The 16718-nt window shown below is 36.8% G+C and overlaps 1 protein-coding gene across 20 annotated transcripts in view; it reads left to right on the top strand.

Moving 5' to 3' along the window:
- DTNA (dystrobrevin alpha) overlaps positions 1 to 16718 on the top strand; it is a 484963-nt gene that overhangs the window by 324677 nt on the left and 143568 nt on the right. For all 20 annotated transcript variants that reach the window (XM_078153434.1, XM_078153431.1, XM_078153432.1 and 17 more), the window contains one exon: positions 707 to 787. In XM_078153434.1, coding sequence (XP_078009560.1) covers positions 707 to 787 — 81 coding nt within the window. The remainder of the gene's footprint in view (positions 1 to 706; positions 788 to 16718) is intronic.

The raw sequence follows: 16718 nt of genomic DNA, 5'->3' as shown, positions 1-16718 counted from the left end.
CAAGGGATCAGCTTAATCCCTATTCTGAAGCTCAGACCTTCTGAGCTCATATTCCACCAATCTTCGATTTCCCAGTAGCAGGGATACCAGGTACATAATACCAACATGCCTGGCCACATGATGAATTTCTTAGACTTTTTGAGAGACACATTTTCATGTATAGTCCTCATATTCTGTCCAATTTTGTCTATTGAAATGATTGTTTTGTTTGGTGTTTACTAAGTTCAGAATTTTAAAAAGTTTTTAAAAGAATACACATATTTCTGAGATCATTACCTGGTCATTTTAATTTCTTTTTTTTAAAGATAAAAATGTTGTTTTTCTATGGCTGTATTGATATTTCCCCTTTGATATGGGAGCTTAGCCAGTTTGCCTTTTAGCCTACAGCTGGACCAGATTGTTCTACAAAGTGACATACACAGCAGGCTAAGCTTCCCATTTTTTATTTCATGAACGTGATCTATAATGCAATTTCCAAAGTTGAATAGATATGCCCAATTCCCTGGAGGCATAGATAGCCCTGCCTGAAACCAGGTGATATAGAGCAGACCATTTCAAAACTTGTGATTGCAAATATGTTCTAAGATTGGGAGGGAGGAAGAGAAGAACTAATAAAAGTGTGTATTTTATAGCCCCAATACTTGCGAACGTTATAAAATTTCCCTCTGAGTGTAAGTCACAGCATACATGTACTTCTTTTCAACAGGAGCCCAAGATTTGGATCGCATCCGGTTATCTACCTACAGAACAGCATGCAAGCTTAGATTTGTTCAGAAGAAATGCAATTGTAAGTCTGTCATTTGTTAAAACAACTGCTACCTCGTAGTTTTTGTTACCAAGTTGAATCATCATGAGAGGTTATTTCATGTGTTATGTATATTTAGAATGCAAGAAAGAGAAAATTTGGTGTCTGTGCCTCCTGGGCTATACAGAAATAATTGGTCCTAATTGAGTAATTACTCTGAGATAAAATATTAGGCCATGCACATATCTGCACATACATACATATATATATACATATGTATATATGTATGTGTGTGTGTGTGTGTGTGTGTATGTGTTCTTGGAATAGTTTAAAAGAATTTTTTTTGTCTTCCATTCCAGATTACTTCAGTGATCCATCAGTTTTTATATTTGGCCACTCCCTCTACCAATACTGACCACTGACTCTTTACAACTTAGTAAATAGTCTTCCAGAGTACTGTGGCCAAAAAGAAAAAAATTATTGCCTTGTCATCAAGTTGGTGACGCACCTCTTTGAACTCAGCTAGACTCAACCTCTGCTGACAGACACAGAGTCTGTTACCAGGCCTATAATAGAAGTCTTGCCACCTTACTAGGACATATCAGAGCCTATGGTCCACTGGCAAAGCCTTTAAGATACCAGTGTCGCCTCAATGCCACAGTAAAACTGTTGGAGTATTTTGTTGTTTGTTTTTTAAATTTTAGTTTCAAAGGTGTTTGAAGAAATACCAAGTTTTACAGAACATAATATCCAACCTTCTTTTAAGTTTTGTATTCTCTATTTATTTACAGAAAAACAAGAAAGGAAAAAATGTTTCCAAAGTCCTCAGGCACCTTTAAGTTTATAGAACTACAAATGTAGCTCTTTGTTTCAGAATTATAATATGTGTTCCTGTTTCAGGGTAGGCAAGATGGGAGGCAGCTCCCCATTCACACACCTACCCTGCCATTACAGAGCTAGAGTTGTAATTACTATAAAATGTAAATCAATCAATCAGTAAATATTAAGTGCCTAATATGAGCACTAATATTGTGAAGTCATTGGGGAAACAAATAGCAATCCCTACAAAGTCCAACCCTTTCCCAAGTTTTAAACATTAAAAGATTATTCATCCTGGTGTTCAATGGCAAATGTCCTGCTGGACCAATGTGGTACATTCATAGCATTCCGAGATCCATTTATCTAGTGCTTAAGAGTTCTGTGACAGACATCTTCCTTTAAAAAAAAAAGTGTCATAAGATAGCTACAAGCTTGTCTTCTTTTCTGTGGTTAGCACTTATCACTATGAGTAGTCCAAAAAACTGAAAACAACCAAGTAACTAATAGTTCTTTTGGGGACTTTCCTCAGTGAATAATTGCCATGGCATCATAGAAACAAAAGATAATTGATTTAGAGCGGGAAGGAACCTTAGAGACCATCACATCCAACCTCTTCATTTTACAGATGAGGAAACTGAGGCACTGGAAAGTTAAGTGACTTACACAAGGTCACATAGGTGGTAAGCATCAGAGGTAGGATTTGAACCTAAACCTTCTTGACTCCACATTTGTACACTATTAGTGGCTTTATAAAACTACCCCCTTCATAGCTTTAGCTGTTGCACCTACCCTCTCTGGTCATAGCCAAAGAAGACCATCACAAACTGCTCTACCTACATGCCTGACCAGGCTAGTCGCAAGTCCAGTATGTCTAGTCACATAACCTAGTGTAAAGATTAGGTTCAGAAGCATAATACTATTTCTGAGTCTTCTCATAGGCAACAAAGTAATTTAACTTCAATTAGTTAGAAATGGAAAAGAAGAAAGGACATGGATAAGAACTAAGGATCAGGCTATATAGTTAAAGGTACACACAGAAAGAAAGATCTATGTCTATAGGTATCTCTATAGATATAGCTATAGATACCTATAACTATATCTTTATCTATACATTTATATAGATACAGACATATCTGTATCTACATAGATGTCTATATCTATTGCCGGTTCTAAACAATACAATTCAATAAACATTTATTAAGTGCCTACTATGTGCCAGGCACCATGCTAAACACTGGGATACAAATAAGGAAAAGGGAGTCCCTGCTGTCAAGGAGCTTACAGTATAATGGGAGATGACAATGCACAAAAGATAACAGAAAAGGGGAGGGAGGTGCCAGACATACTTGGTGCAGGGTCGTGATAGAGATGGTGGTGGAGCTGAAACCCAGCACAGTAGCTGGTGGCAAATGAAGAGACAGCTAGCATTTTGAGCCTTCAATTAAGGGAGGTAATGGAAGGCATTTCTCACTGAGCCCTCCTGCCCTTAGAAAGAGAAGCAAGAACAACTAAGGGCACTGATGACGTGTGAGTAGCAAAACTGAAGCAAGCTCCATGATGACAAGTTTCCTAGTAATGAGTTTATCCTGGGCAGGGCCTGATGAAGATGATGGTGGGAGCTGAACCAAGCAGAGCAGCTGGTGACAAATGAATTGCCAACTGTGATTACTATAAATACACTCTTATTTAAAAACAACTCCCTTCTCCACCCCACCAAGGGAGAAGTACCCTATGGGATGCTGGTTGATGATTTTACTTGGTTTTTTTTTCAGGATAAACTAAAATATATGTTGGTGACTAAATAACCTGCACAGATAAATAAATGTTTAATGTGTATTTCTTAAATTGAGTGGTAGCAAAAGTCTTTTTCTTACTTATGTCAAAGCACAAGGATATGGTTCCTGTAATAGATTTGCTCTCCCATAGAATAAGTCAAATCAACCAACATTTATTAAGCCCTTATTTTGTGTCAGACACATTTTGATAAATACTGGGGATACAAGGAAAGGCAAAAACAATCCCTTCTTTCAAGAGGCTCACATTCTAATAAATAAACTAGGTACATAGAAAATTTATACAGTGTCGATGGTTGGTGATATCAGAACGGAATATGCCAACAACTAGGGAGAGACCAAGAAGGGCCTCCTGCAGAAGTTGAGATTTTAGCTGAGATTTGAAGGAAAGAGACTCATGTATATCACTTACTATATATAATAAAAATATATACTATATATGTTCTAAGTAAAAACTGAACCAGGTAATTATCTAGGAAATAACAAAGGGAATATCCATAGTTGTGATTCAGTTTTCATATATAAAATTAAATGTGGGTGGAAAAAACCATTTACTAAGCACCTACTATGTGCCAGGCACTGTGCTAAGTACCTTTCCAAATATTATCTCATTTAATCCTCACAACAACCTTGGGAGGTTGGTGCTATTATCATCCCCTTTTTACAGTTGAGGATACTGAGGCAGACAAGTGACTTGCCAAGGGTCACTCAGCTAATTAAGTTCCTGAGGTCAAATATGAACTCAAGTCCTCCTGACTCCAAGTTCAGCATTATGTAATAATAATAATTATAGCTAACTGTATATAGTGCTTAATATGTGCCAACACTGTGCTAAACACTTAACAATTATTATTTCATTTGATCCTCACAACAACCCTGTGAGGTAGGTGTCATTGTTATCCTCATTTTATGGAGGAGGAAACTGAGGCAAACAGTCACACAGCTACTAAATGCCTAAGGTTGGATTTTAATTCAGACCTTTCTTTCTCCAGACCTGGGATGCTATCCTCTTGTCCCACCTACCTGACACCGAGCTACTTAATGTGGTTGTGTAAATACATTCCTTCTACTTGATTAGCAGAGTTCCCAAATACAGTTTCTGTACTAAGGTCACTAAACTTTATCTCCTTGGTTTAACATTTTTTATAATAAAATTTGTAAAATCCAAAGGTATTTGGAAAATTGCTAACACAGCTTTATTTATTGGTGACCTTAATCAAAGCAGAATGTTTTAACTTAACCAAATAATTAGGCTTCCTTTTAGAGAGGAAAACAGAGAAAGAATTCGTGAATTTAACTGTTCTTTGCTTAGCTTTAGTCAGCATGACATGTAAATCACTGGGGAGAGAGGAGGTGGGGTTGGGGAGATATGATATGATCTGCAATAAAAGCAAACATGCAAGATAGGATAATAGAAATGCATTTGGGGGAGAAGTTGGGGGTCATTTGATCTAAAACCTTTATTTTGCAGATGAGGAAACTGAGGTTCAAAGAGGTTATATAACTTGTTCAAAGTCAAATAACTAAGAAGTAGCAGGGCTGGGATTTCTAACCACATGTGTTTGCCTCCAAATCTAGGCCTTTTTGCACTACACTGTAGTGAGGTGCTATTCCTAGACACAAAAGAAAGCATTTTTTAATTCTGGGTTGATGCGTTTTCACAGACTTGGCCATACTTAAAACTCTTCTTTAGTCACAAAAATCTCTCCTCTTTTCAAAGATACTAATAGGGAGCAGGCATACATAGCATTATATTCATAGCATTACACTTATTTTAGAAGAGGAATATATTTTTATATAAAATAATGAGTTCAACAACACAAAATAGAGGGCAAAACACAGTTGACACAGAAATTTGTAAAAGGTTAAGTTTATCATCTAGAACAGAATAAATCTGGTCTACACATAGGAGGAGGTGGGGGAATAGATATTGAGCAATTAGTGTGATTCTAGCCAAAGTTAGACTCCAGAAGTGTTAAATGGGGAGCATATTTTTTACTTTTTCCCTCTGTACAACCTTTGCCCAACTACTCCAACTCTGTTTATATTTTATTAGGAAAAAAAGAGTAAGTTGACCCATAGATAGAAAAAGATCCTATTTCTTAATGGAACTAAACTTTACTTAACTTAAAGCTTTAGACAGGATTTTGTGCCCAATTGAAAAGACATCATCCAAGATATTTTCAAGATTATCACAGCAGCTTAAGTTTAGAGGAGGTCTTGAGAAATTGTCAAATCATCTCCTCACCCAATTCAGGCTCTGTTATATATCCCAAACATATGGCCTATCTTTTCTCCCATTTTAAAAGATCTAGAGAAAAGGAGATTTTTCACATGCTTGAAAATCTTCCATATGTGCATGTTATAAACAATCCTCATTTATATAGCATTCTTTTTACCCCACACAACAATGCTATGAGATGTGTTGTTCAAGTGTGATTACCCCTTGCCCCATTTTACTGATGAAGCAGTTAAGATACAGAGAGGACTTCAGTCGTCCAAGGTCATAGAGCTAGTAAGTAGTAATACTGACTTGAAGATAGTCCTCATATTTTAACCCAGTGGATAATCCCATGGCGTAAAACACATTGATTTTGAATTCTCTAATTTAATTATTAGATAATAGTGTATATTACACTCATATGTTTTAGGTTAAAAAACCCCATCAACTAGAGAGAGTAAATCTTGTCTCCACCTACATAGTACCTAGGAATTAGGTATTGACTAGTTAATGTAGCTCAAGCCAAAGCTAGAATTCTTATGTGAATTTGTCGTATCCTTTTACTGGATTATAAACTCCATGAAGGCAGGCATCATACCTTACGTAAATTTTATATTTCATCTAGTCCCTAGAATAAGCATAGAGAAGAACTGGTTGGGTTTTTTCCCCCTAAAAGAACTCTAACCAAATGGCTCTCATAAGCCAACCTCTTTTCCAAGTTAAATGACCTCCATCACTTTAGCTTTTCCTTGTAGGTTTGATCTTTTGAACCATACTTCCCTTTTTCCTTCATTGGATCATAGATTTAAAGTTGGAAGAGACTTCAGAAACAGTATAGTCCAAATTCATTTTACAGATTAGGTAGGAACTAAAGCCCAAGGAAGTTAAGTGAATTACCCAAGGTCACCCAAGTAATAAGTAGTATGGCCAGGATATAAATCCAAGCCTTCTGATCCCAAGTAACTTACCACTGTATTATTTTGTTTTCCCGTCTTATTCTTTTTAAGATCTGGAGCCTATAAGAGTTTACTATAAGAAGTTCGAGACTAGTGCTATGTATGTATGTTTGTGCATGTTTCTATGTATATTTGAACACTAATTTATATACTCTTCTCTTTTCTCCAGCCTTTATGTATGTACTTCACTCTTCTCTCCAGCCTTTATGTATTTGTATAGCTTGCTGGCAAAAGGTTTTACATAGTCAGTAGGTCTGCATACTAATAATACTACTTTGACCTTTCTTTATTCCATACAAATACCAGAATTTCTAAGAGACCATCATTCTCATGCAAAGCATGGACATGGTTAATGATGCAGGCATCTTAGAGTGTCAGCAGATCTTTTTTTCAAAAATTACTTTGGAGTCAATGAAACGGACCTAAGTTTGTCAGCAAAAGAAAAGGCAATGACAGTAATAATTCAGCATCATGTAATCTGTTCTGGTTAATAGTAGATATAGAAGGTGGGAAAAGATTCCTTCCCTTTCCAGTCATAGGATGTTTACCAGCGTATTTCAAGAGGCATTTATTAAGCACCCACAGGCCTTATAGGAAATTCAAAGTTTAGATAAGATGCTGTCTCTTGACTTCAAGAAGCTTAAACTTAAGTTTAAGAGAGTGATATGATATGTATGCAAGTAACAATTATTGCTGTTATGGTTCAATAGTTTTTTCAGTCATGTCTCACTCTTGTGACCGCATTTGGGGTTTTCTTGGCAAAGATACTATAGTGGTTCTCCAGCTCATTTTACAGATGAGGAAACTGAGGGAAACAGGGTAAAGTGACTTGCCCAGGGTCACCCAGCTAGTAAGTGTCTGAGGCCAGATTTGAATTCAGAAAGGTGAGTCTTCCAGACTCTAGGCCCAGCACGCTATCCACTGCACCACCTATGTGCAAATACCAAAAAGAGGTGGCAAACAAACTTCTTTGGGAAGACCTAAGAAAAAAAGATCATTACCAACAGGGAAACTGAGGGAAGACTAATTAGAATAAGAATTATCTGAGGTGGGGTTTGAAGGATTGGTGGGAATTCAGTAGGCTGAGGCAGGGAAAGGAGAGAATGATATTCTAAGCCAGGGAATTCCCCATTGTCACTGAAGATACCTCGCTGCTTTTTTTAATTCTAGCTCTTAACATCATAGGATCAGAGAGCTCCTGCTAGAGGAGGCCTTTTATAGATTACATTTATCTGAACAATTTTTATTTCAGTAACTGATTAATTCAAATGTGGTAAAATAAATCTATTTTTTTTAAGAGAGGGAAAGGAAAACCATTCTGCTTTCAAAATAACCTTCCTCAAGTAAATGGAACTCTTAACAGTTTTCTTCAACCAAATCTAAGATTATTTCGATTGAATCAGTTTGACAGCATTAACTTTTTTTTTATTTTTAAGGGCATTTTTAAAAAATCAACAAATATCAACTTTCTCACCCTCCTGCTTTCCCACTGAAAGTGAAAAAAGAACTTAGGAGCGTATGTCATCTAAATGGGACCACTAAGGAAATACTTATTTCTCAGTACAACATGAAACTTTTATAATATTTTTTTAAAAAAAGGAAGTGAAAAAAGAAAAAGAAAATCACTGTAACAAATATGTGTAGTCAAGCAAAACAAATTCCCATACTGATCATGTCCAAAATACATATGTCTCATTCTGCATCCTGAGCATGTTTCATATACTCAGTACCCAGGTAGCACAGCCAGCATATTTTTTACTTTAGTTTCACAGGGTACCAGCTCCTTGTCCTAACTTTTAATTATAGGTTTGGTTTTTTTTAAGGCAATTGGGGTTAAGTGACTTGCCCAGGGTCACACAGCTAGTAAATGTCAAGTATTTGGTCTGAGGCCAGAGTTGAACTCAGGTCTTCCTGACTTCAGGGCCGGTGCTCTATCCAGGGCACCACCTAGCTACCCCAATAAGATTTTTTTTTTTTTGGTGAAGCAATTGGGGGTTAAATGACTTGCCCAAGGTCACACAGCTAGTAAGTATCTGAGGCTGGATTTGAACTCAGGTCCTCCTAACTCCAAGGCTGGAGCTCTATCCACTGCGCCACCTAGCTGCCCCTAACTACAGGTTTTTTAAAGGAAATAATTCTGTACGAGCCATTTTAACATATACTTCAAACTTCTTGTGAAATTTTTCTCATGTGCAGGTCTATGTCACCTCTCTACTCAATAAACTCAAGTGGCTCCCAATTATCCAAAATCAAATATAAAAGTCCCTGCTTGAGCATTTGGAGGTCTTTATAACCTGGACACTCCCTCCCTACCTTTCAGTCTCTTATACTTTACTCTACTCCATCTCTCTACTACATTGCTGCATTGGCTATTCATCACATGACACTTTACCTCTCATCTCTTTCCTTTTGCACTGGCTGTCCCCATGCCTGGAATGCTGTCCCTTCTCACCTCTGATTTTTTAGAAGAGAACTAATTTTCCAGATGATTCTTTTCCATCACTTGCTTTTTCATACTGAGATTAACTTTGTTTCAGTAAAGCAGCATAATAACATTAATTCCTATTGGTTACATTAAGAAGATTTCACTGCTAAACATTCCTGTACCCATCAATGAATTTTAAAAAATGAATGTAAAATGATACTGACATAGATGTGCATAGAACATGGGACTGGTGTGCGGACATATCTTGGGAGAGCATTCCCACTAGCTCTTTCTCTGACAGAACAAGGAAGAGCCAATGGTAATGCTCAGGGTACACTTGTCCCATGCCAATGGATTTGTTTTAAAATCTCGCTCTAGTCTTTATATGGAGGTTTACTGGTGTGAAGAATAGGTAATTGAATCTCAAGAAGGGAGGGTGGAACTTGTAAGAAGCCTTAAGGGCCCCTGACTCCCCAAATGGACAAAATTTGAAGGAAAGAATTCAGTTAGAAGTCAATTAGGTATCTATAAAAAGGGGCATTGCCACTTTAATAGATCTTTGTACCCAAGAAATATAGACTCTGAATACTTACGCATATAGCGGCAGAGTCTTGCAAATCAATGCTTGGAAGACAGAAAAGGGATTTTAGTACAAGATGGCTATGTTCATATACACAACATTATGTTAAGGGGGTTTTGGAGAATTTGAGCTGTCTTGCTAAGGTCATTAGTTACTGATTGAGTGGTGGCCATTTGTCATCAGTCAGCAGTTACTGATGAGTGGCTAGCCATAGCACTTTCCTCACTGGCCTATCCTGGAAAACAATGCTTGTTGATCTAAGGCAGGACCACACCTGATGTGCTAGAACTTCCTACTTGGTAGACTTACTGTAGTACATCAATAATACTGTCCACTAAGCTGCCTTCCTTCAAGACTCAGCTTAACTTCCAGTTTTTGCAGATCACCCTTTCTAATGGAAGCAATATTCAGAACAGAGATTTGTTTGAGAAAGAAAACAAAAGCAGGGATTTTAGTCATCAGAAAAGCAGCACCAGTAATAGTCAGCAAGGAAAATGGATGGCATATGCATAACTACTGGAACATAATCACCATAGTTTATATTGTTCCAAAAGTACTTTAAAATACATAATTTAGTTGCTGTTTTTGTGGTTAAATTCTTCCGGATATTTGTTTAAAATAAAGAAAAGTGGATGGAGTTAGAATATTTTGTTCACAGAAAAGTCCCTGTGGAGAAGTTGGTAGAGGCAGCCAAACATAAACAAACCTATTAAACATTACTGAGGAGCACAGGGGAAAAACGCGTATGTTTCTCACTGGGAATCCTCAGCCTATGATAAAACTGTTCCATAGTGCAGGATGATGATAAAGCCAATGTAGATTTCTTTTAGAACAAAAATGGTGACAAAGACATGATTTAAAAGATTTTGTGTCTCTCTGATGGATTCGAATAAAACTGATAAGGAGAAAATGTATTTCTCTGTTAGTTTTAACCTTAACATCTTAGGGTTTCTGTGTGTGTTTTTTTGTTTGTTTGTTAGTTAGTTTGTTTTCATGTTACTATTTCTCTTGAGCAGCATATTTATGCTTGGTCCACACATCTATGGACAAGACTACAGCTTTGTCTATGGCTATTGTTGTTGTATAGAGCTCGTTGTCTTTTTTCTTCAATATTTATATGTGAAAGATAAATGGTCAACCCAATGATTTTTCCCATTTTAGGAAATATTTGATTTTAAAATTTCACATCTAGTTGGGACCGATGAGTTAGATACAGAAGAAAGCTTTCCACAGATTTCTCAGTCTGACCAAAGCAGGGATCAGCAATCTCTCTAAAATGAATTGCTAAGTCTTCATTGAGGATTCTCCAGTTAGGGGGGAAGGTGTAAACAGCCATGTATATAGAAAGCCAACCTGTGTGACTAACTTGAACCAATCTATAGGCATACAATCATGGACTTCTTGGGGACTCTTCTTCAAGTGTTGGACTCTCAGAAGTCCCAAGTGTCATGGAGACCAAAGATAGGAAGGGAGGGGGCAGCTAGGTGGCACTGTGGATAAAGCACGGCCTTGGATTCAGGAAGACCTGAGTTCAAATCCAGACTCAGACACATAACATTAGGTGTGTGACCCTGGGTAAGTTGCTTAACCCCATTGCCTAGCAAAAAAAAAAAAAGATAGGAAGGGAGATATGTTTTATTCTTTCCCCAGAGTGCCTTGGGCCTAATAAATATTTGTTGCATGAATTTATGAATGAATTTGTTGAATATGCTTCACTGCACAAATCCATTCACTCTGCTGTTAAAACCATCTCCTATTCCACCTTTGGGATGCTTGCCACAGGTTAAAGAAAATGACTTTTTCAACATTTTTTTCCTGGTAACTCCTAAAAATAATTAGCTCAATTTAAAAAGTGTGGAGCAGGCCTGTGACAAAAATCCATACAGAAAATTCCACTGAGGGCTTACATGGGGGCAGGAGAATTTAGTTTCCATTACAGTAACACAAATGGAGTTTGTGTCCCCTGTATTCCCTCTATCCTTCACATGATACTTCTTTGTGTCTTTTAGTATTCATTACATTTTACTTATATTTCCAATCTTCCCATTTGTATTATAATCTTTAACAGTACCTTTTTATGTAGTATATGTTCCACCTTGAATATAGTAGATTTTCAACAAACATTCCATTCTTGATTTTCTTTGTTTCCCCTTTGGGGGGAAATAATATATCAATACCTAAACCCTGGAAATTGCTCTAAGCAATTTATTGACTCCATATCTTTTTCCTTTTCTTTCCTTTTTTTTCTTCTACTTTTCTTCTTTTATTCCTTTAACTATTCCAATATCATTCCAGAAATTTTTATCTGGTACCACCTATGTACTTTATTTCAGCATTCTTAAAAGGAAAACAATAGAAAATAAAAACCAAGTTATCCAAAATGGCTGTAAAGGTCTACTGCAAACAATGCCATGGTTGGGCCCTAACCAGTTTCCATAGAAATACCTATCATACCTATATTATTAAGACAAATTTAATATTGTTGACATTACATGGAATGTTAGGCACTTCAGCACAAGCAGCTATGGCAGAATATCAGTTTTATAACTCAGGTTCTTAATGTCAAGGGGTCCTGTTACATAAAATAATTTTAACTTAATTTATAAATTTCTAAAGTTTAGAATTCTATCAGATGAATTTCTGTTAGTACACTTCTAATGATCAATTATGTGTTCACAGTACTTAGGATCATAGATCTAGAAATTTAATCCAGCCCCTTCGTTTTACATATAAAGAAACAGAGTACTGGTGCTGTCAACTCTCCCAAGGTCATGCATGTAGTAAACTTTACAGGCAGGATATGAACCTAAGTCCTCTGATTTCAGAGGCAGGTTCCATCTTATCCCTTTACTATACTAGTTTATATGAATTCTTAAATACATATATATTATATAATTAGAATTAGAATTACTTCTTATAATTAGAATTCTTAAAATGGATACATCATATCTATGGTACATAAACAAATTTGTCAGTAGTTATTCCTTTATAATTAAATATTTTTAAAATAGAAAACTTAATTACCAACAAGTATAAACATTTTAATATACAAAAAACAAGATGTATAAGAAATTGAACTTGTTATAGTTTGTTTTTTAAAATAATATGTGTATATATAAAGTATATATTTAAATTTACATACACTTAATATATTTAAACAATATATATATATATATGTGTATGTATCTATAATGTATGTTTCTCTATATACATATGTGTGTATATTAATTTTGGAACGCCTCTGTATATACATATGTGTATGTGTACCCCCATTTAAAAAAAAGAAAAACAGAACTCTTGTAATAAATTTATAAAATCTAATAAGATAGCAACAACATTGCCCAATTTGAATCCCTTTCTGCACTTTTTATTTGGTGACTTTAAAACATATTTTATTAATTCTCTTTCTCTTGCTGATCAATCAGGACCAGCTAAACTACTCTCTTCCCAAATAGAAGTCCTCCCTTGTAACAAATGTGTATAATCCAGTAAAGCAAGTCAATATACTGGCCATGTCTCAGAACGCACATTTCATTCTAAATCTCTAGACTATTACCTTTCGGTCAAGAAGTAAAAGGAAAAGAACTCTGGCAGTAGCTGTTCCTGCCATTAGACAGACTGACAGAGTAAATTGAGCCTACTGCTCTGATCCCCAGAAGAAAAGAAGTGAACTATTATCCTGGAATCTAGTGTAGTCATTTGAAAAGATCACAGCCACTTGCAGGTAAACATTGCATAGGAAAGGAACTAGGAACTGTCCAGCTGCACCTTATTTAAGGGAATGTGAAAAACAGGACTGGGTTCAAACAATTGGGCATAAAACATGCTCATCTACCTAAGAAAGGGAAGGGAACAGGCATTTATTCAACCACTAAAGTGATTTTCCCAAAGCACAAGTCCAATCACATCACCCTCCAATCAATAACTTCAGTGGCTACCTGTTGCCTCCAGGACCAAATACAAAATCCTCTAATTGGTGCTCAGAGCCCTTCATAACCTAGACCCTTCCTACCTTTCCAGTTTTCTTATACCTTACTCCCTTGACATGTACTTTTTGACCTAGTTACACTGGCCTCCTGGCTGTTCCATGAACAAAACACTCCATCTCTAGGTTCTGGCTATTCTCTCTGACTGTTCCTGGAATGCCTGGAATGCTCTCCCTCCTCAACTTTGATTACTGACCTCCCTGGCTTCCTTTAAGTCCCAACTAAAATCCCACCTTATTCAGGAAGCCTTCCCCAAAGCCTCTTAATTCCAGTACCTTCCCTCCGTTAATTATTTAATATTTTTCCTGTATATAGCTTGTTTTTATATATATATATATATATATATATATATATATATATATATATATGTATGTATGTATGTATATTTGCATGTTGCTATCAGATTGTAAGCTCCTTGGGGGCAGGACCATCTTTTGCCTTTTTTAAATCCCCAGCATTTAACACGTGCCTAGCACATACTTAGCATTAATACCTGTTTAGTGATTAAGTAACTACTGTGTGTCAGGCACTGTGCTGAGCACTTTACAGAATTGTTGCATTTGATCTCAAAACATGGAGGTAGGCGTCATTATTATTTCATTTTACAATTGAGGAAATTGAGGCAGAAAGAGATTAAGTGGCTTGCTCAAAGTCACACTTTTGATAAGTATGAGGTCACATTTGAACTCAGTTCTTCCTGACCCCAAACCCAGCACTCTATCCACTGTGACACCTAGCTGCCTCAAAACAATGAACCCGGTATGGAACCAAATCCTCTCTGCTGGTTTAGTGTTGAACCTTTAAACCTGATGCCCTAAATGCATTTCTACATTTTTATATTGAACTTTGATCTTGATATCAGCTCCTGCTTCTGACATGGCTCTTAGTTCCATACTGCACATCTCTGGCAACTAACTGTATTTATGTGGCTGATTCTACATTTCAATTCTGTACCTAAAAAAATGAAGACTTATTCCCTTGTCCACTAGAGATGTCTGTTAGCAGATAATGTCCATGGTTAAACATTAATCAGTTTACATGACAGCTTTCATATCACTATCATGTAAGACTTTTAAGTCAATGGCTAGTGTCGGCATTACGTGGAATATTAGGTACTCAACAACAATAGTCATTACATGATGGCAGCTTCATTACCTCACATTTTGAAATTTAAGGTATGTTATTCTTTAAAGTAAAATATTGGGTCACATTGCTTCCTTTCTCCCCAAGCTGGGAGAATAAAGCCTGCAACATGGGAGACTCTCAAACCCAACATTTTGTAGACCCCTATCCCATGAGCACCCGTTAGGAAGGACAAAGAGGAAGAGCACAATTTTGCATTGTCCTGAGCAAGTCTTCAACATGGAAGACTGTCAGATACAACCCTTGGTAGAGCTTATCATGTGAGCATCCTTTATGTGAGATTAAGAGGAATATCTCAGTTTTGCAGTGTTCTGAGCAAGTCGCCTTCCCCCAGTTAGGGAGGATCTAGGGGCAAAGATGAGTGGTTTATTTCTCTTTTTCTTTTATCCATTTCAGTGTTTCCCCTCAATGGCCCATTTTAGCTCATTTTCAAGTTATAAGTGTTGTAGGAAAATTAGGAAGCTCTCCCACTGTAGGCTTTTCCTCCCCATTTCCTTTCTTTACTTATAGATTAAAGAAGGGGTATGGATAATAGTCACAACGTGGGAAGGGGCTACATTTCCCATGAGACTTTGAGTCAACAGGGCATGAGTCTTATTGGAACATTTCTCTGGGAGCTTTTGAAATTAAGGTAAAAATCTGATTGGTGAGAATAAACTTCTGGGAAGATAGAGGTTTCCTTTGGGAGTTCAGGAACAAGTAGAAAGACCCAATAGTAATGTGATATAGCAGTGGTGGTATTTAGGAACCAGGTGTCCTGGAGTATTCCTGAGATAAGTTACCAGGGACATGCTAGAATACTATGATATTGGCAGGAGAAATCATCAAGCAGTAATACCAGGGATGTCTGCATATAAGCCACTTTTACTCATTCTGGTTCCAGACAGAAAAAGAAACCTTTTCCCATTTCAAAGAGATGAATCTTGGAGAAGCTGTTTTCCTAGAGTGCTCTGGCATAAATCAGACCTGATGTTTTGTCCATTTGAGAATGGGTTGTATTCATTTAGTGATATGATACATTTTCTGCCAATTTCTTTCATTTTCCAATTCTGCCCTGATAAAATATTTTACTATTTCAATGCATGATTCTTGCTTGGTTTATTAATAAGGTACAACTTGAACTTAGCTGACCTTAGAGACACAATATAAGCCAAGTCAGGTGACTTACCAGCTGAGATAAATTTCAATTATTTTTTAAAACCTACACTGAATGTTGAATGAGTCGGCACATGAGTTACATAAAGTCTCAGCCATCTCTCCCCTCCTCACACCTTTCCTCATATTCTATTTGTTGGTAGATTGATTTTATCTGATCACTACATGTGAAAGCAGAAAGTTGCTTTACCTAGTTTGGTAATCTGAAAATAAACCTTTTTAATTGAATTGTAAAGAACAAAAATAGTCTATCAACCTATAAAATTTGAAAACTTCCATTCAAAAGACAGTGTAGAAGATTAGTTACTGTGCAGAATACATCTGTGCAATTTACTTTTGTTGTCGTTGAGTCATTTCAGCCGTGTCTGACTCTTTGTGACCCCATTTGGAGTTTTCTTGGCAAAGATACTGGAGTGGTTTGCCATTTCCTTCTCCAGTTCATTTTACAGATGAGGAAACTGAGGCAAACAGGGTTAAGTGACTTGCCCAGGGTCACAAAACTATTAAGTATCTGAGGCCAGATTTGAACTCAGGAAGCTGAGTCTTTCTAACTTCAGGCCCAGTGCTCTATGTACTATGGCACCACCTAGCTGCCCCTCTGCTGCTCTACAACTTGTCATATGTGGGGAGTATTCTCTTTTCAGTAATAATGCCGTTTCTGAAGGCTTGGACATACTTTGGCCCCCTCCATATCATATAGCTCTGTGAATAGTAGCTTTTCAATAGACCGCTGTTGAACAGCTTTTCAAAATGTTTAACAATCATTAATTCCACTCCCCATTCCCCACTATACACATAAAGCTGTTTCTCCACACATTTATACCAGTGTATGGGATAATTATGAGTCCTAAGCCCTTTCTCTGACTACCCTGTTCTGATTCCTCTGGCTGATGCT

This window comes from Phascolarctos cinereus, unplaced genomic scaffold (assembly GCF_003287225.1).
Source record: "Phascolarctos cinereus isolate Bilbo 61053 unplaced genomic scaffold, phaCin_HiC Scaffold_4;HRSCAF=312, whole genome shotgun sequence".
Taxonomy (NCBI): Eukaryota; Metazoa; Chordata; class Mammalia; order Diprotodontia; family Phascolarctidae; genus Phascolarctos; species Phascolarctos cinereus.
Note: the sequence above shows the minus strand (reverse complement) of the source record. Positions and strands in the feature narration are given on the sequence as shown.